This window comes from Terrapene carolina, unplaced genomic scaffold (assembly GCF_002925995.2).
Source record: "Terrapene carolina triunguis isolate 2854851 unplaced genomic scaffold, T_m_triunguis-2.0 Scaffold998, whole genome shotgun sequence".
Classification (NCBI taxonomy): domain Eukaryota; kingdom Metazoa; phylum Chordata; order Testudines; family Emydidae; genus Terrapene; species Terrapene triunguis.
The window spans coordinates 3,763,704-3,790,627 of NW_020665349.1; the positions used below are offsets into that span (position 1 = coordinate 3,763,704).

A 26,924-nucleotide genomic window follows, 5' to 3' on the forward strand; every position below is an offset into this window, starting at 1 on the left:
TGTGTGTGTGTGTGTGTGTGTGTGTGTGTGTGTGTGTGTGTGTGTGCGCGCTTGATTAAAAATGATAGTGTGGGCTGTACGCTGAGCCTAGCAGCCTGTGACAATAATGTAGGCAGAAGTCCAGTCCATTGCACCCGCATGCGGCAAGTACAGTTACCTGCTTGCATGTGCATACACTGCAAGCTGCTCATGGCCCTCAGAGACACGGGACTGTCTCTTGAGGCCGGGGCGCTGGAACAATGTGTATAGTGGGGGTGCTGAGAGTCATTGAATCAGACTGTAAACCCGCCATGTAATGGAAACCACTTCAAGCCAGGAGGTGCGGCTGCATCCCTAGTTCCAGCACCTATGCCTGAGGCCAGACTGGCTGAACTGGAGTGGCTAAGGGAGACAGAGAGGCACGTAGATGAAAAATCATGAATGGTGTGGAGATAATGACTAGAGCAGTGTTACTTACCGCTTCATGCTAATACAAGAACCAGGGGTCACCCAATGAAATTAACAGGCAGCAGGTTTAAAACCAACACAAGGAAGTATTTCTTCACCCAACGCCGTCACCCTGTGGAACTCGTTACCAGGGGATGTTGTGAAGGCCAAAAGCAAAACTAGATTTAAAAAAAGAACTGTACAAGTTCAGGGAGGATAGGCCCGTCAGTGGCCATTAGTCAAGATGGTCAGGGATGCAACCCCATGCTCCGCGTGTCCCTAAACCTCCAAATGCCAGAAGCTGGGACTGTACGACAGGGAATGGATCCCTCAAAATAGCCCTGTTCTGTTCATTGCATCTGACATTGGCCACTGTCGGAAGACCGGATCCTGGGCTAGATGAACCATTGGTCTGACCCACTATGGCCATTCTTACGTTCACGTTGGAGAATGCAGATCAAAGACTTGCTCCTTGCATTTGGAGTGGAAAGTGGTGAGGTTTGTGATAGTCCTTAGCTCCTGGGGCAGTTAATTCTGCAGTCTCTGATCATCCCGAGAGACGGTTCCGTCTCCAGCACAGACGAGCTTTACCCTTATTGGTGAGAGTTCCATTGTGCTGGAGGAGCGAAGTTGTCAGCCACGGTCTCCGTCCTGGAGCTGTAAATGGTCTTTTAGGTACCCTGGGTCCAGGCCATGGAGCACTGTATGACAAGGACCGAGACCTTAAACTTGATTAGCAATTCTAGGGGAAGCCAGCGTAGCGAGCAGAGGATGGGGGTGATGTGCTCACCCTAGCATGTGTTGCTGAGGTGACATCTGGTAGCATTTTATGCAAGTTGGATTTACCGAAGTGCTGAAGGTTTCGTGCCCAGGTATATTGCGTTGCTGTAGTCCAGTTAAACAGCTGCTTTGCTCCACCTCAGAGGTGGCTGCATTTCCGTGGTGTGGGTGAATTGATCCCTTTCTGTTGCTAGTGTTTTGTGTAAGCTGCTTTGGGTTCCTAGGGCAAAGGGCCGTTATTTAAAATTCTCTCGGTAGGTTTTTAAAGTGTATACAGGGCTGGTGAACGTCTCTAGATTAACAGCCCTGAACTCCTCGAGGCACAGAACATACTGCTACCCTCCAGGGCGATGGGAGGTTAATGTCGGGGGCCCAAAATAGCCAGCCACTGGGGAGGGGGAACTGCTGCTTTGAGCTGGCCACGCAGAGACCCCGCTGGACGGGATGAGGGATCCAGGTTCTGCTCCCCAGGCACGGCTGTTCCTGGCTCTAGCCCCGGAACTGAGTCTGATGCTTTAGAGGTGGATCTGCGAGCTCAGCACTGGAGCCTTGTGCCTTCTTCTTACTAAGCTGAATTGGCTCCAACCTGGGGTCATTTTATTTAGGGTGCCTCCTGCCCAACAGTGAGATCTGGGGCCGAGGATTGGCTGGGCTCAGAGCCAGGACTCCCTGTGGGCTCCACCCCCAGATCGGGGTGTGGGTTGCAGCTGGGCTGTAGATAACCGGGGAGCCAGGGTGCTCTCAGGCGCTGAAGGAGCTATGCTCAGCCTGCCAGTGGAATGAACTCTCCCCTACCCTCAGTTCACGACTGCCCCTCCCTCAGGTCCAGTTCGAAGCCAAGCGCTCGATGGAAGTTCTGGACGACAGAACAGTGGACGGATTCCAGCTGCTGCTCATGACCCCCAAGCCCCTGATCAGAACTTTCGACCATGTCTTCCAGTGAGTCTGGTCACCGTGGCTTGGGGACGATGTGGGGGGATCGGTCCGAGAGCAGCTGTCTGTCCCAGGCTCAGCGCGGGATCCTGGCAAAAGCGCAGCGCAGATGCGGCCCGGGTAACTCTGTGGTCATCATCCACCCTCCCAGCTGCCTCCTACTCCCCCTGCAGATCAGGGTGGCAGCCCCCTGCTCCCCCGCCTCAGATAGGGTGTGCTATGCACACATCCCAGCTGTTTGGTTTGGCTGGCCTAGGTGGCCATTTCAGGGTCTGATCTCCTCTGAGCCACGAGGGTGGGAACTCCCAGTACACACTGGGGGAGAGCTGGGAATCCCAGCTTAGCTGGTCCACGCTGTCTCAGACTTTACCTTGCCAGCTGGATGATGCTGTGTGCACTCGATCCCGTGAGTGTAGCCCAGTTCCTGGCCCGTGCCCCCCTCCCAGCATCCCTCCTACCTTGGGAGCATCCTGCCGGCACCGCTGCCTTGAAGTGGCTTGGCAGGGGGAAGCCCAGGGGCATTTCCCAAGGTGACTGAGTCTCTCTCCTCCCTCGCCGCAGCCTGAAGCACGTCTCCAAGCTGCAGGGAGCCTGCAAGAAGATGCAGCTGCTGAATGAGCTGATGGATCGAGGCGGGAACTACGTAGCTGCAGCCCTGCCCTTCGTCACCTCCCTGCTGGCGCGAGGGCTGGCCGAGAGGGTGCTGCTGCTGACGCACTCCCTGCCCCAGGCACCGCAGGTAACCTCCCCCTCCCCCTTCACAGAGCCTCCTGTGTAACGCAGCAGCTGCTTCTCTAATATCCCCCTCCTGGGGTGCCCCTTCTCCTCGGGCCTCCTGTCTCCTTCCATTGCTGTGCTGCCCGGGGAAAGGTGGGAAGGGAGAGTCCTTGCCCTGTGCCCCTCCCAGAGGGGTCTGGTTATCTTCCAGACTGCTGGTTCAACTCCTGTCCAGGGTCAAAAGTTGAACCAAACTTGTCAAAAGTTGTAGCTGTTTGCTGACCGAGACGGGTGGAGCTCCGTCCAGTTCCCTGCTGTCCTGGCTTGGTGCTCTCAGCAGAGAGGCCATGGGGATTGCATCCCCTCCTTTCCCCTCTTTCGGTGGGGTCCCTCCCAGACAGGGATTGAGACCCATTGGTGATGGTGGTAGTGAGAGAACTTGCATTGCTGGGCTGTAGCTGATCTGGATAACCAGGCCCCTGCCCGGCAGCGCTACAGCAGAGGCTGGTGGGGGCCGGGGTAGGGCTCTTGCATGGGGGAGAGCTTTTGAATACATAGCCACCCCTTCTGCCTGGCTCCAGAGAGCAGGGGTTCTGGGGAGCAGGACGGTGGGGTGGATCTACCCAGCAGAGGGGCAGTGGTGCCCGAGCAGATGCTGCTCTAGCAAAGGTGTCTCCGTTCACGCTGCATTCCCTGCTTCTCCCCAGTGGCCTATCAGTGCAGAGCCCCCGAAGCACAAGGACGCTGGACACCTGTCGTTCGGGCTCTTGCTCACCCCTGAGTTTGCCGCTAGCATTTTGGAGAAGGGACCAGAGGCAGATCGACCAGAGGTGAGGACGAGGCTGCTCCTACCCGGGGTTGGGGTGGCGCTCACATTGCAGGAGCCCCTGGTAGCCTCGCTCAGGATCCTGTCATGCTAGGTTCTGTACAAAGAGCTAACAAAGCCGGTTCCCTGGCACAAGCAGCTTACGATGCAAGTACCAGAGACAGCAGGGAGATGCGGGTGGGGGAGCAGGTGATGGCAGACGATCCTCGCGCTAAGCAATGGCCCCAGCACGCGGGCTGCCGAGCGTTGTCGGCATGGCAGCAGGGGCGAGTTAAAGGGGGGTGGAAGGAGGACGGCGTGGCGGCTTTGCGGGTGTTTACAGGGAGCACCGTCTCGGTGTAGGGGCAGGCCAGGAGGAAGCACCATGGTGCCGGAAGGGAAATTGGACACCGCGACTGGCAGCAATGGCAAAGCAGAGAGGGGAGCTGAGCCCTCGCTATCGGTTTGTGGGTGGCGATAGGAGAGGCGGAGCTAAGGCGCGGGGAGCAAGATGCAGTGCTGGAGGAGGGGACGCCAGGGGAGGGTTGCAAAGAGGGGGGGCCACGCGCTCAAAGGGATGAGTCCGGAAGAGGAGCGATGGAGCTGAACTGAGACCCTGCACCCGATCTCTTCCTCCACCCCCGGGCGGATCAGGATCGGACCCAACTCTGACATAACAGGGAAAATCCTCAGGCCTTCGAGCAGTTCCACGGGCTGGGGGGTCTCTGCTGCATCAGCTTTAGCCAGTTCCTGGGCATACGGGGGCCTGGAGCATCACTGGAATAGAGCTGGGGGCTGTGGTCACTCCCTGGCAGGCTCTTTCTGCCTACCAAGCCCCCTGTGCACCCGACTCTGCTCAGTCCATTTTAGTGGCTGCTGTGCCCCAGGGCACAATCTGAGCATCTCCTCCTCCACCCCCAGCTGATGGTTACAATTGCTATGGGCTGCATTCGAACCGCGGCCTGCTCCCCTAAGCGGTGCTCTGACCCTTCTCTCCGCAGGCGGCCGAGTTCCGGAAGTTCTGGGGGGAGAAGTCCGAGCTGAGGCGGTTCCAGGACGGCGCTATCTGCGAGGCTGTGGTGTGGGGCGCAGAAACCATGTGCCAGAAGCGCCTCATCCCTGAGCAGATTGTCAAGCACCTGCTGTGGCTGTGAGTAGGGTACGGTGGCTCCGGAGTGACCGCCGCGCTGCCTGGTCAGGGACGCTGTGGAGCGGGAGGGTCAGCTGGTGGGTTAGCCGCTGGCTGGAACTGGGTTCGCTCTGCGTGGCTGTCCCAGCTCTGGTGCGGATGGGGGTCACCCCGTGTCACATCAAGACTTACGCTGTTCTCAGACACAAGTCACTGGGCTCAGGACAGGGGTAACTGGGTGAGGTTTGAGCCTTGAGGAGGATGCCGGCAATTAGCCGCTGTTACCCCGTCGATACAGCCTGGGCTGATGGGAGGAGGGACTCCTGGATTCTATTCCTAGCTCTGCCACTGGCTCTGTGTGACCTTGGGGGGTGGGGGGCAAGTCGCCTCATCCTTTGGTGCCTCAGTTTCCTTATTTCTAAAAGGGGGATTTTACCCCCTTGTAAAGTTCTCTGAGACCTTAAGATGGCAGGTGCTGTATCCGTGCAGGGTGTTCATCCACCCAGTGCTCTGAACATCTGCAATTGGCAGTTTAGGCCTAGTGTCCAAAAACGAGACCCTCACCCTGAACTAAAAGCTTCCCTTGGCTCTATTGGTCCCTTCCAGCCCTGCCCCGCAGAGATCCGAGAACAGCAGCTGCGGCGCCACTGGCAGGTTGGGAGCTTTGGCTGTGAACCCAGCAAGCCTGTCATTCTCTGAGCTCTTCCAGCAGTTCTGAACCCAGCTCCTCTTGCTTTGGTTTGTCTTTGTAGCCATGCAGATATTCCTGAATCCTCCATCTGCTACTCAGGAGCCGTGCTGGAGTCTGTGATCAGAGCTGGGCGAGAGGTGAGGTCTTGTCTAAAATCCCAGGGTTGGCGCAGGAGGTTTCTCTCTGGGGTTTGTGGAAGGAGGCAGGGTGTGAGGGGTGTAGCTCTGGGGCTTAGGGACTCCTGGCTTGCTACTTGTGAGGTACTGAGGTTAACAAAAGGACAGGAAATGTACCTGTCTGAACGCTCAGTGAGGCCCTGAGCCGGTGCAGCAAATTCACTGGCTCTGTGGCTGTCTCATAATCCTGTCCTGCAGTTCCTCTGCTATTCCAGCCCTGAGGCTCCCCACGCAAACACCGCCTCCTGTCGCCCTCGATCCTGACCCAGAACCTTCCTGCTCTTCCAGCCGTGGGGCTCCCTGTCACCTCTTCCCCTTTCCTCTGTTCTCTCCAGGTCTGCGATTAGCTTTCCTTGCTCTGGTTCCTGTAACCTCCTTACCTTCCCCTCCACGCTCTCCAGGATTCTGCTGCTAACGTCCTCTCCAGCTGTTCAGTCCCCTCTCTCCCATCCTCCAACCTCCTGCTGGCTCCCTGTCTGTGCCCCCATCCAAGCCAAGTGCCTCATCTTCATCTTTAAGGAGCTATGTAATCTCACCATGTCCCTGCTCCTTGTGCACCTCCCAGTCTCCCTATCTCTCCTCATCATGGGAGTCCTTGGGAGATGTAGCCCAGCTGCGGAGCCCAGCCCCTAGAGGAGAACGGGCACATGAGGAAACCAAACTACAACTCCCATGAGGCACCAAACTCTCTTGATGCAGGATATCTAAATAGAAATATTTCACGTTTTAGACAGAATAACTTGATTTTGGGGTGTTTGATTTTTGTTATCAGAATTGGAAATTTTCCACAGAAAGCAGACGCTTTTTGTGGAAAAAACATCTTTTAATCAAAAATCAAATTTTCTGTTGAAAAACAGTTTAGATGGAAAACTTTCACTCAGCCCTACTGCTTGCCTTAAAAGCTATAAAAGCACCGTCGGAAGCGGTCCTGCCATGACTCTGGGGGATGGATTTGATGGGACCCATCTCTAACTTCCATAATCCAAAACAGATTTGCACGGAGCTGTTTGTTTTATCGCTAAGGCTAAGATTATGTCACGGAGATGACAGATTCTGTGATTTCCAGAGACCTCCATGACATTTTCTGCTTCAGCCCCGGGGTGGTGGAGCTGGAGCTGTCAGCCGGCGGAGGCCCCCACACCTCACTGTCGCCATGGGTGCCAGAGGCCCCCGGGGCTCCATTTTGTCCTGGTTATTTTTAGTAAAAGTCAGGGACAGGTCACGGGCTTCCGTGAATTTTTGTTTATTGCCCGTGACCTGTCCCTGACTTTTACTAAAAATAACCAGGACAAAATCTTAGGCTTACTCCTTGCCCATGAGCTCATAATGCTGCCCAGGTCCTGCTGTGGCTCGTTCTGTGGCTTCCCTTAGATGCTGCCCATGGCCCACAGTCTTCTGAGAGAAAACGTCTCCAGGTGGCTTTGGCGCTTTTCAGCGTAAGGAGCCGTAGCGCTGAGGGATCCGTGTTGCCCTTTCCATCCTCCTTGGGGGCGGCTCTCTGAGCGCTGCTAATGTTACCTCCGACCTAAGCTGTGTCCTGTGCGGGAAGGAGGCTTTTACAGCGTCCCACTTGGGATGGGAAACCACCGTAAAGCGGGTCAGTTTTGTCACCCGATAAACTGGGCAGCGTATTCCTCTGTCTCGTCCAAAGACAACTTGGATCAGCGGTGGAGAGAAACCCAATCCACACCCTGAGCCAAGCCTCCAGACCTGTTCTGTGGCCTGATCTTTATGTCCCCCGTCTCTGGCAGGGAGCAGTTGGGATGGCAGGCTAGTGCCAGGATAGAGAATAGCTCTCGCACGCTGGGGCCTGGATTTGAGGAGCTGCGAGGGTTGTGCACAGGCGGTCCAGTAACTTTCATCTACGAGTGCTGCTTCTGGGAGCTGAGCAGGAAGGAATCCAAAATGGGGCCTGGGAGCAAGGGCAGGGTGGGGGAGGGTCTTGAGGGCAGGGTTTCCTAGCCAGTAAGGCCAGAAGGTACAGTTATAATCATCTGCTCTGACCTGCTGCTTAACCCAGGCCAGCGATTCCCGTTTAGCGTGGCCTTCAAGCCTGTTGCACTGCCTGGGTACATCTACACTGGGATAAGAGCCCCTCAGCACAGCCGTGGCTGGCCTGGGTCAGCTGACTCGGGCTCTGCCTACAGAGCTAAAAATTGCCATTTAGACGTATGGGCTTGGACTGCGAAGGGGGTGGGTCTCAGAGCCTGGGCTCCAGCCTGAGCCCCAAAGTCTACACGGCAATTTTTAGCTCTGTAGCTCGCTAGCCCAGTGCCATCTAACCCGGGCTCCGAGATTTGGTGCCGCAAGCGTTTTGTTACAGTGTAGAGACCCTCCGAGGCTATGGCTCTGTATTGCCTATTTGCATGTCCCCTGCTAGCCAGGCCAGGGGACTTTGGGAACATTGGGCAATGAGAGGGAGACAGCGGAGAGAGGGTGAACAAACCGTCCTGCTCCCCTTTGTTGGGGCAGCCTTTTAAAGACTTCAATCGGCAATTACCAACTGGTCCTGCAGAGGGCACTGCTGCTTTCCCATAAAAATCAGGCATCCTATAGCTGTACGGTCCCTCTGCGTCCTTGAAATCTGTCTCTGTTCCTGTTCTTTTGTTTGGTCCAGGCCCTCTCCTGAGGGTGATGGATGGAAATCCCTCTCTCCTCTATGCTGTCTATGTGCCCATCACTGGGCTATCTAGGCACCCTCGACATTTCCTCTCCCTCCTCGGTGTTACATTCTGCAGATGCCTGTCTCCTTAGTCGTTGCTTTGCCAAGCTGTACAGGCTGGGCTCTTGTCCGTCCCACCTGTCAGCCCCCTCATCGGATGTTGCTCATCCCTGAGCAGCGCCCCCTTAGTGACTGTCTCTAGTGGTGTGGTACCCGGAATGGAATGCAACAGCTGAAATGTGCAGCGGGAGGGACTGGTGCCTCCCTTCTCCATGATACAGTGCCTCTCCCTGGTAGCTTTTCCCTTATTTGCACCTATGTTGCATTGCCCTGGACATTTCTAATTTGTTCTCTACTGGCTCTTCGTGTGTGTGTGTGTGTGTGTGTGTGTGTGTGTGTGTGTGTGTGCGCCTTACTACTTCCTCAGCTTCTCCCTTAGTGTGTACAGTATAATTCTTTGTGCTTCCTTTAGTGCCTTTTATAGGGATCTCTTCCCCTACCACTGAAAAAAGCCACTTCTGGGGTGGGACATGGCAACTGTTGAACAGCCCACAGCAGCGCTGCGCTTGGCTCCTTGTACTCCTTTCCCTCCCTGTGGTGGCAGAGAGCAGCTGCCGGTATGCAGACTGCTCCCGCTGTCCCTGGTGGTGTTGGCCTGGTGATTGCGCTTGGCAGGATGCAGAGAAGTTGGTGGGGGAACGGGTCAGTTGGCAGAGCTGCGCAGTGGGAGAAGCAGCAGGAGGGTTGCCGCTCCCTGCTGCTGTGGTTGAGGATGCCAGCCTGGTGGAGGGCAGGGGTCCCTGGTTGGTTCAGTTGCACCTGCACTTACAAAGGGGTGGCCGGGGACTGAGCACCGCCATCTGACCGCCTGGGGTGTTTTCAGCCTGCAGGGACCGGGGAGGAGGCCATGGTCAGCATCGTCCGCTCCTGTGACGACTTGAGCCGCAAGCTCTGGAACCTGGAGGGGCTGCCGCTGACCGTGACGGCCGTGCAGGGGACCCACCCGGCCCTCAGATACACGGACGTGAGTCTAACGTTGGGGGGCGATGGGAATGACTGTGCCCCCTTCACCCCCCAGCAGGCTCAGCATGGGGGGGCTGGGTAACATCCTACCCCTGGTGAGGAGCTACGTGTGATGGAGACAGGAGCTGGTAGTGGAAGGCTGGGGGCAGGGAATGGCTGCTGTGAGGTACTGGAAGGGGCTTGAGGCTGCGGCTGTCGCTTCAGACCCAGCCTGGGCAGAGGAGCCAGCCTTTCTAGGGAGCAGCGCTTGGTCCCCTTCTCCCCTCCAGGGCCTGAGCCCCCGGCCTTCACAGCACTCCCCAGTCCCTGCCCCAGGGAGCGGAAGAGCTGGTTCAGGAGGCCAACCTAGGTCTTGCATGTGGCCATAGGGAGCACTAGGCCCTAAGCCAGCCCTGGGTGGCTGGAGTTTGGATGGTGGCACCGCAGGGGTGGGCGATCCAGCACCTTGGGAGCTCTGGGAATGGTGCCCTGACTGTACCGTGATAGGGAATTGTCTCCTCCTGGTTCTGTTATTTGTACTGCAGTAATTCTCCTAGGCCCCGGTCAGGGAGAAGGCTCCACTGTGTTGGGCGCTGTACGTACGCTCGCTCACAAGCATCCTAGGAGCTGCCACAGAGGAACAGACCCAGTGGCTTTTCTCCTCTGCTGTCCTGTCTCCTGTGCAGCTTCCCCAGCCGATGACCCACCTGTGCCCTGGAGCACGAGGCTTGACTGGTGTGGTGCTGGTGTCATGCACACGGCTGCTTGCGTGGCCATGCTCTTGCTGGCTGCGATGGTCGGCACGAGTATGGCACCGTGTTTGGGAGGGACGTGCCGCCTCGCTGGATGCACCCCGCTTTCTCCAATATCACCCCATTAAACTCCAGTCTGGCTGTGTCCTAGGTCTTCCCTCCAACCCCCATGAAACCGGATTATTCGTACCACGTGAGGATCAAGGATAAGGAGTCGCTGCTTCCATTGGCTCAGAAGCCCTGCCCGGCGTATATAGCCCCAATGAAAGGTAGGATAGCAAGGAGGGGAAACTGAGGCACGGGGGAGTTGAGGGGAATAACTTGCCCAAGGTTACGTGCGAAGTCCTGCATCTGTGCTGGAGCTGGGAACCAAACCCAGGAGTCCTGGCTCCTAGTGCCTTGCTCTAGCCACTAGGCCGCCCAGCCCTCTGCACTGTGACCTGGTCTTTCACTGCTGCCCCGGGCTCACCATGTTCCTGTTGGTGCTTTAACCCCTCAGTCGTGTGCCACATGGAAGGGAGTGGCCAGTGGCCGCAGGACAAAGAAGCCATCAAACGTGTCAAAGCCGCTTTCCACCTCCGCCTGGCCGAGCTCCTCAACCAGCAGCACCAACTCCTCTGCCGGCCTGCAGCCACTCACACAGACGTGTACAAGGTACAGACAAGGGAATCTGGGGCGGGGGCAGGCAGGGATCCTTCTCTGATGGGCTGGTCTCAGGAGTCAAGGATCTTTTGTGCCTGGCTTCCTGTGAGGGAGCCAAAGGGGCTGTGGGGTGTGTACAGCGGCTGACATTGCCAGGCACAGAGCTGGGATTCTGGCTGGCGGGTCGCAGGCACCACCAGGCATGAGGCTGGCATGCAGCTCCTTTTCTTGGAAGGCTGGTCGCTGTGTGTGTTCCACTGTGGGTACGCGTGTGCCCGGAGCTGAAGAACGTTGAAAGCAGCGTCTGTTGGTTCGCACACGTGCCCTGACTCACCTTGTGCCTCTGACCAAGGAGATAAAGGGCGGGGTGGACCGACTGCCTCCCTAGTTCCTTCTCGTTGCCGCATGGTCCTGGTCATAACGTCCAGTGTCTGAAGCTTCAGCTTTATTCCTTTATCGGTGAGCACAGAGTGAGATAGCTGTAAGTAGCTTTTAGAGGTTTGAGTTTTAAAGTTTTATCTGATCATTTTTAGTGTTTTTTAGTTAGTCTCTCTCCAGGCTTGGGGAGCTCTCCTTCCACTCACCCCACCCCCATTCCCTGTTTCTGGTAGTGGGCTATACACAGGACTCTGGGCTGATCAGACCCAGGCTGGGGCAGCCCCCCATACATAGACCTGACTCAGCAAGGGGTGCCTTCTGCCATGAGTTCTGAATCAGGAGCGAAGGACTCTACCCCTGAAGATCTCTTGTTGGGGTCTTCTCAGGAGAGCAGGGAGCATTCTCATAAGCATTAGACTAAGTCTTCCTCCAAATCCACTTTGAAGAAGGCAGTCTGATTCAGCCCTGGCTAAATTGAGCAAGTGTCTAAGCCCAGCCCAAGAAAATGTAGTACGTCCTAAGTCTCAGCAGCATGACAAGAAAGCTCACAAGTCCAGGGCTCCCATCTGGCACCAGATGGCGATCCGGCAGCACTGGTACCTTGCAAACACAAGCCACCAACGGAAGACAGATCCCTGAGAGCATCGGTTACCTGCGGTACCATCCTTGTCTTCCATGGCAGTGGCACAGACGGTCTCTACTGCGACTCCGGTGGTTCGGGCAGATGGGAGCCCTCTTGCTACAGGAAGAGCCAAGACCTACCCTCCTCCAGAGAACAAATTCTTTCTCCCAGGCCGAGTCTCCCCTCCTTTGGGTCCCTCCCTCTCGAGAGAGGTTACGACTCCCCCAGGAGACTTGACCTTTGGGAGGAGTCGGTCTCCCATTCCATCTTCGGGCTATGACTTCCCTCTTGTGGTGCTGTTGGTACCGCTGTTGGACCCAGAATCAGCTTTCTTCTCATCAGGAGATTCTGAACCGCCCAATGAACCGTCAGTCCCTCCTCCAAGACGCACCTTCCTGGTCACAAGGCCTGGACCAGTTCGGGACCAAACCTCCACTTCATCACCTGCTTGGAACTGTTGGTACCCCATGCCATGGGAACCTCTGCAACCCTCATTCGATCCATCCTATTGGATGGATATGGAACCAGTACCATTCTGCAGAGCCAGTCTGGTCCGCTAGGGAGTCTCCTCTTCCCTCCCGTTTGAGAGGGCAACCAGAACTGCCCCCGGCCCAGCTGAGGAGTATGCGCCTGATCTGGTGGCTCCATGGGAACTGATGAGATGGCTGTCAATGTCTCCATCTCCAGATGAGGTGGTGACTCCAGTGTTTCCAACCCCCATTTGATGACTATCAGCACTTCCAAGAGCTTCTTCGCAGAATTGCAGGGGAGCTGCAGATTCCTCTTAAGGTATTGAGGATCCTGAACCTCAAGTTCCTGGCTGTCCTCTAGTCCTCTGGCTCCAGTCGGATAGCATTCCCTGTTAGCTGGAGCCAGCTAGAGCAGTCTGGCAAGAGGACAGAGAAATGGTACTATGTTCCAGCCAAAGCGGCGGGATTTCTGTTCTCTCATCCTGCCCCTAACTCTCTTTAGTGGTCCAGGAGAGATCCAGGGAACAACACCTACGATCTCCCCTGACTGATACGGAGGGCAAGCGTCTTAACTTATTGGGAAGGAAGGTCTTTTCTTCTTCTAGCCTCCAGTTCAGAACAGCCGACTACCAAGCGCTAATGGCTAAGTACAACTTCCTGAACTACTCAAAAATCGTGGACTTTGCTGACAGGCTTCCGCAGCAGGACAGAGCTAGTTGGCAGGCCCTCATAGAAGAAGGCAAATTTGTTGCCAGGACTGCTCTCCAATCAGTGGTAGATGCAGCTGATACATCTCCCAGGGGAATGATCAGGGAGTCATGGCTCCATGCTTTGGGGTTTCCCAGGGAGGTCTAGAACACTGTAGAGGATGTACTGTTTGAGACTCATCTGTTTAATCAGGAGACGCATGAGTCCATACACACTTTAAAGGACTCCAGGGCCGCACTCCACTCCCTGGAAGTATATATACCTGCCCCAAAGAGAGAATTCCACTGGCAACCATACAAGCCTAGACCAATGGTTCAACAGTTTTATCACCAGCGACCTTTTGACCCAACCCGTAAGAAGCGGGTTCAAAAGCCCTGCTTGGCCGCAGGTTCCTCATCCCAATCCAAGCCCTTGGCTACGCGCTGTTTTTTGATGGGGGCTGCAAACTACTTAAGTCCTACGCTTCCTGACCCCTATGCACGCTTTTGGAGGTCGTTGTCTAGCTCTTTTTTTCAATACCTGGAGTGCAATAACAATGGACAAGTGCGTGCGAATGTCATCCATTCTGGCTATATGATGGAGTGTACGTCCCTACCCCCTCCAAAGCCCCCTTCCCACCTCCACCCGTGCGAGAATGTTCTCAAATGAGAAGTGGAGTCCCTCTTACAGTGCGGAGCGATAGAGTGAGTTCTTCAGTACCAAGGGAGGGGTTTTTGCTCGATGTATTTCCTAGGCAGTTGGAGACCCATTCTCGACCTGCCGTCTCAACCACTTTAGTGTCAAACTCAAGTTTTGCACGGTCACAGTGTCATCTGTAATTCCATCCTTGGAAAGGACATGTGGTTTACTGCCCTTGACATGAAGGATGCCTATTTTCACATGGACATCAACCCCACTCACAGACGCTTTCTCAGACTCGTGGTGGGCTCTGACCACTTTCAGTACAGAGTATTCCCTTTCGGCATTGCTACCACCCCCAGGGTTTTTACCGAGGTGTTCTCTATAGTAGCAGACAGTATCAGACACCATGGTGTCACTGTTTTCCTCTACCTCGATGGTTGGCTCCTTGTCACCAGGTCATGCCAAGAGGTTTTCGCATCCATTCGACAATCCTGCAACTCTTTTCCTCTTTGGGGGTCAGCGTAAATGCCAAAAAAAATCTGTCCTCACCCCATGCGGACTTTAAACTTCATTGGGGCATCCTTAAATTCAGTCACAGCAAGGGCTTTCCTGCCGAGGGATAGGTTTCAGGCTATGACCAATCTTCTTGATCAGGCCATAAGCAGCCCCCGAGTACCTGTCAAGATTTTTCTCTCTCCTAGGTCATATGGCTTCATGCGATTATGTCATGCCATTTTCAAGATGCTATCTCTGTTGCCTACAAATGTGGCTTCAAACAGTGAACTCGCCAAACCGGCAGTCCGTGAACACCAGAGTGACTGTTCCTGTCCAAGTGATACCATCCCTGTCATGGTGGAAGAATCCCCGCCGGGTATGTGTTGATGTTCTCTTCTTCGCCTCCACTCTGGACAGAAGGATGATTACCAACACACCCCTGTTGGGTTGGGGAGCCCAGAAGGACAACTGTCTAGCGCTGGTGTGACAGATTTTCGTTACCAGTCTGCCTGGGCCACAGTTGATCAGGCTGGGGCCACAGGATCTTTTTGGGGAGGAGATGACGAGGCACACCAAGTGTCTAAATGTTAAAGCTTTACTGATTAAAATAATAAAATCACAGCAGAGTGTGCTGGGAATGCTCCCATGTCTCTCATGGGAAGAAAGAAAGCGTTAATGCCCCAGTCCCTAACCCACTTTCATATTCACACACGCACGACCTAGACTGGCCAAGTCTGGGTGTAACGTCAGAAGAAGGGAGGTGGAGGGGGGGAGGTGGACGGGAAGTGCTGTCCTGGGCCCAGGCTGTCCAAGGATCCGCTGTGCTTTCCGAGTTGCTTCAGCTCTCAGGAGGGTTTTAAGTCCTGGGCTCCTTGGGGGGGTTTTCATTCAGGGAACTCTGCTCCTGGTGCTCTTTGTGCCAGTCCAAACCGGCTTTCTGTGGTCTCTTCAACTTCCCCCAAAACACACCGGTTTCAGGGCCATGAGACAGTTCTGTTTGTTCCTGGCTGGCCTTCGCCGTCTTGCTCCTTTTCTCGGCCCCTGCCATTTTGTTCAACAACTTTCCTTTCTCACGGTTGGACTTCTCCCTTTCTGTCTTGGCAGGTAGCAGCTGGCCTTGGGCTGGAGTCAGCTTCTTATCTTCGGACTGAGCTTGCTAGTTGCAGCGTTGAGTTAACCCGTTCTCTGCTTTCTTCCCCCCCCTCTCTCGGCCTCTCGTAAACTTGCAAAGGAATCGTCCACTCTCCATTCACACACCTTTAACCCTCCCCAAAATGCTTTGCGATGCTTGCAACAGCGTTAGCAATATACAGTGCTGATCTACCTTCCCAGGGGACTCCCTAGGGGGAGGGGGCCATTGGGTTGTGACATTGGGCACCTGGACATCTAGAGAGTCCAGGGTGCACATCAATGTTCTGGAGTTGCGGGCCGTTCGAAGGGCTTGCGAAGCTTTTCTCCCGCTCATTCAAGGTCACTGTGCCATTGTGGTGATGGACAACATCACAACAGTCCTTTATATATCAACCAGTGGGGAGGAGCGAGATCCATTCCCCTGCGCACAGAAGCGGTCAGTCTGTGGAGCAGGTGCGTTGGCAGTCTGCCTCCCAGGAAACCAGAATGTGCCAGCGGATTCTCTCAGCAGACATTGTGCCGTTGATGGTGAGTGGGAGCTACACGACTCTGTGGTGAACAATATTTTGACTCTGTGTGGGAACACCACCAGGGACCTGTTCATCTCTCAGTCAGGAACCATTAGCTTCTTGCGCCTTGTCTCTCCTATCCATGAAGGTTGCATTCCTGGTTGCCATCACCTCAGCCAGGAGGGTTGGTGAGCTTGGGGCACTGTATTCCATAAGGACAAGGTTTCATTACATTTACACCCTGAATTCACCCCCAAAGCAGTTTGCGTTTCACCCGAATCAGTCAGTTCGCTTACTTGTGTTCTTCCCAAAACCTCTCACGCCCTCAGAAGAAAGGAGGCTCCAATCCCTCGATGTTCAGCGAGCCTGAGCCTTTTACCCGCAGAGAACAAAACCAATCAGAAACTCTCCTAGACTGTTTGTCAGCATAGTGGGAAGGGTCAGGCTACCTCCTCTTAAAGAATCTCCAAATGGATCTCAGCAGAGCAAAATACAGCCCACCGGCTGTCTAGTCTTCCCCCCGCCTCATGGGGTGGAATGAGCTCTTACAAGAGTGCAAGCAATGGCCGTGGCATTGCTTCAGTAAGCGCCTTTACTTGATAGCCGCAAGGCGGGTAGCTCGAGCGGCTTTCGCACCTTTGTGAGATGCTACGTCTTCGTAGCGGATTCCTCCGTTTGGTGCATCTTCTGGAATGGTGGTCCTTGATTCGGCTCTGCTATCCATGACCTCACTCTCTCCTCCTTTTGTGGTCCTGCTTGTCCGTCACCCACAGTGGAATACACAGAGGGACCAGCACTCAAAAAAGGAAAGAAAGTTATTTTACCTTGTAATAACTGGAGGTTTTTCAAGATACGTGGTCCCTCTCTGTGTTCCACTACCCACCCTCCTTCCCCTGTGATTCGTGGTGGAGAAGGAACTGGAGAGGTGGTCGCCCCGCCTTTTATCTCCTTGGTCGGAGGCACCAGGTGAGCCAGGGTGCGTATGCAGACCAGTAGTTGCTGCTTTCAGAATTCTCCAGCTCCAGGCACATGGAGCACGTGTGTACCCACAGTGGATAACGGAGAGGGATGACATATAGAAATAGAAATTAATGGAGATATCCCATCTCCTAGAACTGGAAGGGACCTTGAAAGGTCATCGAGTCCAGCCCCCTGCCTTCACTAGCAGGACCAAGTACTGATTTTGCCCCAGATCCCCAAGTGGCCCCCTCAAGGACTGAACTCACAACCCTGGGTTTAGCAGGCCAATGCTCAAACCACTGAGCTATCCCTCCCCCTATATCGCCAAGAACCTCCAGATACTATAAGTAACTTTTCTTTTCTGCATCCTTGCCTTGGGGATACAAGTTCAAGGCATAGCCTGTGTATGTTGCTCTGGACTCCTGCCCCCACCCGCTGTGGCTCACTCTCCTGCCCTCTCTCTCTCTCTCAGGATGGCTATGTTTTCCGTCTCCAAGTGGCCTACCACAGGGAGCCCCAGATCCTGAAGGAGGTGGTCACTCCAGAGGGGATGCTGAAGTACCGGGACACAGAGGAGTCTCAGCAGCTGGAACTGGAGACACTCCACCTGCCCTACCTGACCAGCTCTCTGCACGGGTAAGGAAGAGGGTATGCCCTGCAGGGAGAGAGGAGTGCATTATGGGTAGGTGTGACTGTTGGTGCCTGGAGGGGCCACACTGAGATTGCTTAATCAGGGCAAACTGCAAAGAATGGGACAGACGATCCCCTAAACCAGTGGTTGTTATAATTAGGATCACCAAGCCAGCAACAAAACAGCTTCTACAATACACCTCTACCCCGATATAACGACTAATATAACACGAATTCAGATATAACGCGGTAAAGCAGCGCTCCGGGGGGTGGGGCTGCGTGCTCCAGCGGATCAAAGCAAGTTTGATATAACACGGTTTCACCTATAACGCGGTAGGATTTTTTGGCTCCCGAGGACAGCGTTCTATTGAGGTAGAGGTGTACCTTCCTGGCTACCCAGAAGCCAAAACCACAACTCCCTTAAAGCAACCCAGCCTTGGGCTCCCACCCAGACAGCCAAGTCAAATATGATGAGGATTATGAAAAATCTTGTTCATCATATAAAAAGTCCTACCAATCCCAAGCGATCGGACACATTACCCACCAGGTCAATGAATATCTCAGATCTTACCCAAATACGCGCTTACAGCCAATTCTTATTAACTAAACTAAGATTTATTTTAAAAGAGAGAGAGAGAGTGTGAGTATTGTGGTTAAAAGATCATTGTACATACAGATATGAATAAAGTTCTTAGGTCAGTTTCCTAGTAGAGACGGTGAGCTGCTGAGTTGCAAAAACGTCTTTCCAGAATCAGTTCATCAGGTGATAGTCCGAATAGTCAGCCCATATAAAGCGTTTGTTCAAATTCTTCCATGGGAAATAGCAGGGCAGTCCAGACTGGAGCTGGAGGCTTCTGTCTCGTGACTCAAGTTTCCCCCGACCAAGCTTAAGCAGATCTGAGATTCAGGATCAGGGCCCTAGAGTTCTTTTATAGATCTCTGGCAGGCTATCAATAGCCTCTTGACAGCAGGTATTCCTTGGGTGAAGCATTGCAGCTTTGAGGTAAAACCTTCTATTTCCTATGTACGTACAGGTACTTAGTTGCATTCATCAGCATAAGATAATTATCCATTAAGCAGTTCATAGATAGTTTGTCTATATTTCTCTTTGAAGTTTATAGTAATGGTATTATTACACCCAAGTTCCATCTAAATGGTGTTAATCCCTTCTAATCTCTGAATCAATTGATATAGTAACAGACAGGAACCATCTGGTTACATTGTTAATCTCTAATAAGATATAAGTAAACACATACGAATACCTTTTAATATTTACCTCTAATTCTCTAACAATGTAGGTTTGCTCTAGTCTATTGGACATGGCTATGTTAGCTATTTATAAGGAATAGTCCTAATGACCATTTACATACGTTTCTAATATGTCTTTAAAGGTTGCATTTGGGTCATTTAGCCTGCTAGTTGCGTCACCCTTTCTGGCTCAGAGTCACAGTAGGGAACTGGTCCTCCAGCTCTCTATGTCTATAAGGAACGGGCAAAGCATTGTGGGAGGGAGGGGGAGAGAGGAGTGCATTGTGGGTAGGGAACTGATTGGCAGCTTTCTGCTAGATCTGAGAGACCTTCCCCTCCAGTTATGGTGACCGGTGGGTCTGGGCAGTCGCTCAGTAGCAAAGTAATAGCAGTTGTAGCAGCAAGGCTACGGAGTGAATGAGACTCCCCCATTCCCCCTTCCCTCTCCACAAAACCCCAACAAATCCAGTGCTTGCAGCAAACGATCCATCCGTTCACAGCTCTGCAATCCGAGGCCATTGGGGTGGCTTGGGTGACTGGGATAATGAGGTGATGTTGTTGCTTCTCTTCCTTCTCCCTGCAGGCTCCAGCAGCAACACCCCGCCTTCAGCGGCACCTCCCGGCTAGCCAAGCGCTGGGTCCGCGCCCAGCTGCTGAGTGACAGCCTCTCGGATGAGTGCGTGGATCTGCTGGCGGCGTCTCTGTTCCTGCACCCAGCACCTTTCACCCCGCCGAGGTGAGAACCAGGGAGCCCTGGCCTCACTGCTTTTTATGTTGGATTAACTCCCTCCTGTTTTCTCGGGGTGCTTTGGGTGAGGGAACCGAGGGCAGGGCTGGGAGAGGAGGTGGGGCGGGGCTGGGAGTCTGCCCCAGCACACTCACTGCGATTTTAATGGCTTATTAATGAAGTGCAGTTGGGGACCAGTTCAGTCCTGAGAAGCTGCATGGGTGACTGGTCCAAAGCCCTGAGCCACCGTGGGCGATGAGCAGGGACCTACCAAATTCACGGTCCATTCTGGTCAACTTCAGGGCCAGAGGGTTTTCAAATTTGGTCAATTTTGCGATTTCAGGAGCCACTGGAGGAGGAAGTCCTGAGTTTGCGGAGCTGGGGGGGGGGACAGAAGTGGAGACCCCAGCCCCTGGCTGCAGCAGAGGGCAGAAGCCCCGAGCCTGGGCTGCCCAGCTACAGCTGCCAGGAGGGGAAGCCCGGGGAGGAATCCCCAAGCTTGGTGCCACCACAGGAGCCAAGGCTGGGGGGGGGATGGAAGCCCAGAGCCCAGCTTCCAGGCTGCTGCAGCTCGGAAGTGAGGGTGTATCAGCAGACAGGGACCTGGCTGCAGAAGGGCTGTGAGATAAAGGGGGATGTGTGCCCCAGGTCGGGGATGGGAGGCTCTGGAGATGCAGTCACACCAATGGGCTATTGGAATAAACATCTGCAGTTCCCCTGGTACTAATCATTCCTCTGGGGTTTAACCATCCTCAGTTAGGGTCACACTCTCGCTTTCCTGCAGCTGAATGTGAGGCTGGGACAGCGTGAACCCCAGTTACTCCCATCTGCTGTTCCTGTCCTGCTTCTAGACGGGCATGGGTGTCAGGACTCCTGGGTTCATGATGCTGATGAGATGGCTTCCATACATACGTTGGGAGCTTCATGCTGGCAGCGGAAGCCTGGCTTGTTAGCCGGGGAAACTTGGCATGTTTAAAACTAGATGGAACAAAACACTAGTAAATGTACCATAGAGACCAATCCTGCACTGGCCCTGGGCAGGTGGACTCAACAGGACCCAGCAGGGTCCGATTTCTCCCCATAAGTTGTGCTGTTTATAATGCCACACACTGCTAGGGAGTCTTTTGTCTGAGGCTCTCAAAGCACTTCACAAGCATTAGTTAAGCCTGTCCATTGCTTTGTGGTGCTGGCATGTATAGTCCCCCGTTTTATGGGGAGGGAAACAGGCACAGAGGTGAAGCGACTTGCCCACTAAGAGAGTGGCTCACTCCAGCCCCCCCCCCCGCTGTAACCACTAGACAAAACTGCCTCTGTGTGGAAGAGGCAGACACAGGAGATGGAGAGGACCGAGGAGAACGTTTTGCCCCATCCCTGGTTTCAGTCGCAGGAATGTGACCGGGGGAGAGGCTCCCACCTGACTTCAATGAACGGTCCCTCCTCAATGGGCCAGAGAGGCCAAAATGCCCATGGTCCCTGGCCGTGAGGAGGTTCCTCCCTCGTTCCCCTAGCTGGGGCTCTGCAGTGCCTGGCTCGGAGCTCCTTTGTGTGCAGGTGGCGCATTCTCTCTCACCCCGTTACAGTGGTTTCTGTCTTGCCCGCAGCTCCCCTCAGGTGGGCTTCCTTCGCTTCCTTCACTTGCTCACAGCCTTCGACTGGAAGAACAGCCCCCTCATCGTTAACTTGAACGCCGACCTCAAAGGTGAGTCGATGGGGCCCCGCGCAGCCCACGGCGCCGTGCAGCATGTCCTCTGGCTGCCCTTCGCTCAGGTGTGGCCCCGAGGAGATGAGTGACACCAGCGGATCCTGGCCTGCCTTGTTCTCAGCAAGAGCCCTGCAGATGGTCCTGCTAATCGGTGGCACTGTGTGGGGACTGGGCGGCTCGGGGTTGGTAATGGGGTATACGGAACCTTCCACCACAAGTTGTGGGGCTCACTGTGACCCAAGTGGCCTGAGTCTGTTGTGGCTGGTGGGCAGGCTCTGTGGAATAAGATTGATGGGCATCGCTTCCTTGTGGACAGGTTAGAGAAAAATCACTGTCCCTGTTGGCTCTAATAGCACTGTGGCTGCCAAGGAGACTTCTCCACTGGGAGATCTCTCCGTGGCAGGAGACAGATGCATTGACTGGGCCATGTGATGAAAGCCTTTGTACCGTCCTGTTTACTTCAGTTAAACCCTCTTGCAAGGGTCTTTGGACAATCCCTGTGTATGTGTTCAGGAAGAGGGGAAAGGCCAGGGACTCGGCCTATTCAGAGGCTGGTTGGGTTGCCATTTGGGGGGTGAGAGCAGCTACCTTGCTAGGAACCAAATCGAGACCACTTGCCCTCGTTTCACTGCGGCCACTCAGCAGCTGTTGGGAGAAGCTGGTTTTCAGCTGCTGCTGATCTTGGCCAGTTTGGAGGCAGAAGCTGAAAGCCTCCGTATCCTGTGACCAGTCACCAAAGCTCCCTCTGGCTGGGAATGCCTTCCTCGTTGGAGTGGTTAGCTGGGAACCCAAGCAGCAGATTATCTGAGACTCAAAGCGCCTGGGATGTGGGCTGGTTTCTTGTTCTGTTTTTTCCTTGTAGGTTTTAATGTCTTAATCCCCCAGGTGTTCGGGGGTGGGGGAAGGTAGGTTCTTTGTGTTTTATTGCTTAGATCTCTTGGTGTAGCTGTCTCTGATTTCCAAGGAGTTTACCTCATTTCCTCCTGGACATAGTTTGCCTCCAGGCAATACCCGCGCTCTAGTCTATTCATTGTGAGACATGTTTGCTAGCACCGCTACCAGGGATGCTGTGTGGACATGATAATATAGGACATTGAACTGGGACTTGGGAGACCTGGATTCAATTCGTGGCTTTGCCATTGGCCTGCTGGGTGACTTTGGGCTGGTCATCACCACTCCCTGTGCCTCAGTTTTCCCATCTGTAAAATGGGGATGAGGATACTGACCTCCTTTGAGATCTGTGGATGGGAAGTGCTATATAGGAGCTAGGTGTTGGTATTATTTTTAGGGCTGTTGATTAATCGCGATTCAATTTTTTTAGTTAATCGCGATGAAAAAAATTAATCGCAGTTTTAATCATATTGTCAAACAATAGAATATCAATTGACATTTATTAAATATTTTTTGGATATTTTCTACATTTTCAAATATATTGATTTCAATTACAACACAGAATACAAAGTAGACAATGCTCACTTTACATTATTTTTTATTACAAGTATTTGCACTGTAAAAATGGCAAACAAAAGAAATAGTATTTGTCAATTCACCTTATACAAGTACTGTAGTGCAATGGCCTTATGGTGAAAGTGCAACTTACAAATTTTTTTATTTTTTTTTGTTACATAACTGCACTCAAAACCAAAACAGTGTAAAACTTTAGAGCCTACAAGTCCACTCAGTCCTACTTCTTGTTCAGCCAATCGCTAAGACAAACAAGTTTGTTTACATTTACGGGAGATAATAAGAAGCGGGCAGCATTTACAGTGTCACTTGAAAGTGAGAACAGGCATTCGCACGGCACTTTTGTAGCCGGCATTGCAAGATATTTACGTGCCAGATGCGCTAAAGATTCATATGTCTCTTCATGCTTCGGCCACCGTTCCAGAGGACACGCTTCCATGCTGATGATGCTCGTTTAAAAAAAAAAATGGCATGAATTAAATTTGACACTGAACTCCTTGGGGGAGAATTGTATGTCTCCTACTCTGGTTTACCTGCCTTCTGCCATATATTTCATGTTATAGCAGTCTCGGATGATGACCCAGCAGATGTTGTTCGTTTTATGAAGACTTTCACTGCAGATTTGACAAAATGCAAAGAAGGTACCAATGTGAGATTTCTAAAGGTAGCTACAGCACTCGACCCAAGGTTTAAGAATCTGAAGTGCCTTCCAAAATCTGAGAGGGATGAAGTGTGGAGCATGCTTTCAGAAGTCTTAAAAGAGCAACACTCCAATGTGGAAACTACAGAATCCAAACCACCCAAAAAGAAAATCAACCTGCTGGTGGTGGTATCTGACTCAGATGATGAAAATGAACATGCGTCGGTTTGCACTGCTTCAGATGGTTATTGAGCGGAACCTGTTATCAGCATCAACGCATCTCCTCTGGAACGGTGGTGGAAGCGTGAAGGGACATATGAATCTTGAGTGCATCTGGCACATAAAATGTCTTGCGATGCCGGCTACAACAGTGCCATGTGAATGCCTGTTCTCACTTTCAGGTGATATTGTAAACAAGAAGCCAGCAGCATTGTCTCCTGCAAATGTAAACAAACTTGTTTGTCTGAGCAATTGGCTGAACAAGAAGTAGGATTGAGGGGACTTGTAGTGTCTAAAGTTTTACATTGTTTTATTTTTGAATGCAGGTGTTTTTTGTACTTTAATTCTACATGTGTAAGTTCAACTTTCATGCTAAGAGATTGCACTACAGTACTTGTATTAGTGCTGATATTGGAAGTGATCATGACCTTGTGATGCTAAACTTTTGGCTGCGGCTAAGGAAAATCGTCAGGCCAAAGTTCACCAGAATCAAGTTTGACTCAGAAAGACTTAGAGACCGAAGCATTGCAGAGTCATTCCAAGCAATGATCAGTGGAAAATTTGCTACGCTGCTTGCTCTAGAGGAAGACATAGAAACGATGACCAACAATTTCAATGCTGTAATGAATGAGGCAGCAATGGACATTCTTGGGAAACTCCGTAAGAAGACAAAACCTTGTGTCACAAATGAAATACTACAAATGTGAAACATTAGAAGAGAACTCGAGAGACAAGAACAGCACTGAGGGAGCTGATCAGTACAGAGCGATTGGCAGAAAGATCAAGAAAGGAATGAAGGTGGCCAAGGAGATACGGATTGAAAAAGAGTGCTCTAAAATTGAAGAGTGTATCAATAATAAAAATAGCAAACGAGCAAACGAGATTGTAAAAGATCTGACGAAGGAAAGATGGACCAAAACTAACGCAATCCAAGACAAAGAAGGGAACAATCTTACAAAAGAAAAGGACATCATCAATAGGTGGACAAATTACTGCTCTGATCTATACAACCACCAGACAAATGGAGATCCTAGTGTCCTAGACAGCCCAGATTCAATAGAGGAGGATGACTTTCCAATACTCCGTGAAGAAGTGGAGACAGCAGTGAAATCACTCAAGACGGAAAGGCTACAGGTATTGACAACATCCCAGCCGAACTGATGAAATTCGGAGGAGAAATAGTAATAGATATAATCAACAAGATTTGGCAGACCGGTGAGTGGCCCTCCATGTGGACACAGTCACTAATCATCACTCTGCCAAAGAAAGGCAACCTGCAATTGTGTCAAAATTACCAGACCATAAGCTTGATTAGCCAAAAATACTTCCTTTTTTTTTTTTTTTTTTTTGGAATGGGTTACCTAGGGAGGCGGTGGAATCTTCATCCTTAGAGATTTTTAAGACCCGGCTTGACAAAGCTCTGGCTGGGGTGATTTAGTTGGTTTTGGTCCTGCTTTGAGCAGGGGTTTGGACTAGATGACCTCCTGAGGTCTCTTCCAACCGTAATATTCTGTGATTTTTTATGATCTCAGCAAAGTGATGTTGAAAGTCCTATTGAACAGATTGAAGCTGCAAATGGAGAATATCATCGCTGAAGAACAGGCTGGCTTTCGTGCTGGAAGAAGTACCACAGAACAGATTTTCAATCTTCGTGTTCTATGTGAGAAGTACTTACAACATCAGCAGGACATCTACCACGTCTTTGTTGACTTCAAGAAGGAGTTTGACAGAGTATGGCACGAAGCTTTTTGGGCAACCACGAAGAAGTAAAATGTTGGTTGTAAGCTTATTCTTACCATTAAACAACCGTATGCCAAGGTCAGCAGTGCAGTTCTTGTCAATGGCACAATAGGAGAATGGTTTTGAACAATTGTTGGAGTCCGGCAAGGCTGCCTTCTTTTGCCCACACTGTTCAACATCTACTTGGAGCGCATAGTGACCGATGCCCTAGAAGATCACAGATGCACAGTCAGCACTGGGGGGCGAACAATCTCAAATCTTCGGTTTGCTGATGACATTTACGGCCTGGCAGGCAGCGAAGATGAACTTGCTAACCTTGTGAAACGAGTGGATGAAACCTCCGCAAAATACAGCATGGAAATCTGTATTTCTAAGACTAAGACTGAGAGGGGACATGATAGCAGTTTTCAGGTATCTAAAAGGGTGTCATAAGGAGGAGGGAGAAAACTTGTTCACCTTAGCCTCTGAGGATAGAACAAGAAGCAGTGGGCTTAAACTGCAGCAAGGGAGGTCTAGGTTGGACATTAGGAAAAAGTTCCTAACTGTCAGGGTGGTTAAACACTGGAATAAATTGCCTAGGGAGGTTGTGGAATCTCCATCTCTGGAGATATTTAAGAGTAGGTTAGATAAATGCCTATCAGGGATGGTCTAGACAGTATTTGGTCCTGCCATGCGGGCAGGGGACTGGACTCGATGACCTCTCGAGGTCCCTTCCAGTCCTAGAATCTATGAATCTATAAAAATCAGTACAGAAGCCTTTGGAACCGCATAAGATTGGGTCCCTAATCCATGAACTATTGGAACTCATTTACAAAACTTTTCTTAAACATTACATGAATATATTGTCTCATACTATAGAATTAGAATTTATAATTCCTATTCTATGGTGACACATTATAGCTCAAAGATATATCTTAATTAGAACTATCTTTAGATTGGTTTTTTCCTCAAAAAGCATTTTATCAAAAAAATCTGATTTTAAATAAACAAAAAAATACTTCACACAACACACAGGCAACCTTTGGGACTCATTGTCAGGGGATGTTGTGAAGGCCTAAAGTAAAACTTGGTTCGAAAGAGAATTAGATAGCCATTGATGAGCGTATCCTCATGAACTTATTAGCCAAGATGGTCAGGGACGCAGCCCCATGCACTGGGTGTCCCTAAACCTCCAAACGCCAGAAGCTGGGACTGGATGACGGGATGGATCTCTTGAAATTGCTTGGTTCTGTTCATTCCCTCTGAAGCATCTGGCATTGGCCTCTGTCAGGATACTGGGCTAGATGGACCATTGGTCTGACCCGTTTGGCCATTCTTGGGCTCTGTATTATGCCTGCCCAAGAGAGGGACCTGTGGGCTGGGCTGGTAAAGAAGAAACTTCCTGAAGATCTTGTGCACCCCCGAAGTAGGACCGTGCGTGGTCCCAGGAGCCCTGAGCATATGTCCACGTGGCAGGTGCGATTGTAGTGCAAATAGGCATACCTGCGCAAGCTTTAGTCTAGCTAGCCTGGGTAACAGTAGTAGTGTGGACGTGGCTTCGTGGGCCAGCTGCCAGAGTACAAGCCTGCCCAGGACCCTAGGTATGTACTCTGGTTGCTAGCCTGTGCTGAATCCCTGCCATCACATCTACGCTACTGTTATGTGAACTGGCTAACTTTGAGCTATCGCAGACATTCCTACTCGTGCTCCAATCGCAGACTTCCTTTCAGTGTAGACGCACTTGATGGGAGCACAGGGGATCTCCCCGACTCCCAAGCCTCTGTGCCTAGGTAGCAATTCTGCGGTAGTTGAAAGACTCTCGACATTTCAGAGTTTAACGTCTGCTGTGGGGCTTGTTACTAGGTTGTTTTAATGTGTGTGGGGTTGAAACTTCTTATGCAAAGTCTGGTGAGCCCGGGAGGGGCAGGTTTGTAACCAGGTCCTTTTGCTGAGCAGAGTCGTTGGA

The 26,924-nt window shown here is 52.2% G+C and overlaps 1 protein-coding gene across 1 annotated transcript in view; it reads left to right on the forward strand.

Annotated features, from left to right (window-relative positions):
• Positions 1-26,924, forward strand: part of NOL6 (nucleolar protein 6) — a 127,823-nt gene that overhangs the window by 83,313 nt on the left and 17,586 nt on the right. Inside the window, exons 11-21 of the mRNA XM_029913867.1 lie at positions 2,030-2,145; positions 2,701-2,878; positions 3,564-3,686; positions 4,663-4,811; positions 5,543-5,618; positions 9,203-9,343; positions 10,225-10,342; positions 10,573-10,727; positions 17,082-17,245; positions 19,071-19,223; positions 20,816-20,913. Coding sequence (XP_029769727.1) covers positions 2,030-2,145; positions 2,701-2,878; positions 3,564-3,686; positions 4,663-4,811; positions 5,543-5,618; positions 9,203-9,343; positions 10,225-10,342; positions 10,573-10,727; positions 17,082-17,245; positions 19,071-19,223; positions 20,816-20,913 — 1,471 coding nt within the window. The remainder of the gene's footprint in view (positions 1-2,029; positions 2,146-2,700; positions 2,879-3,563; positions 3,687-4,662; positions 4,812-5,542; positions 5,619-9,202; positions 9,344-10,224; positions 10,343-10,572; positions 10,728-17,081; positions 17,246-19,070; positions 19,224-20,815; positions 20,914-26,924) is intronic.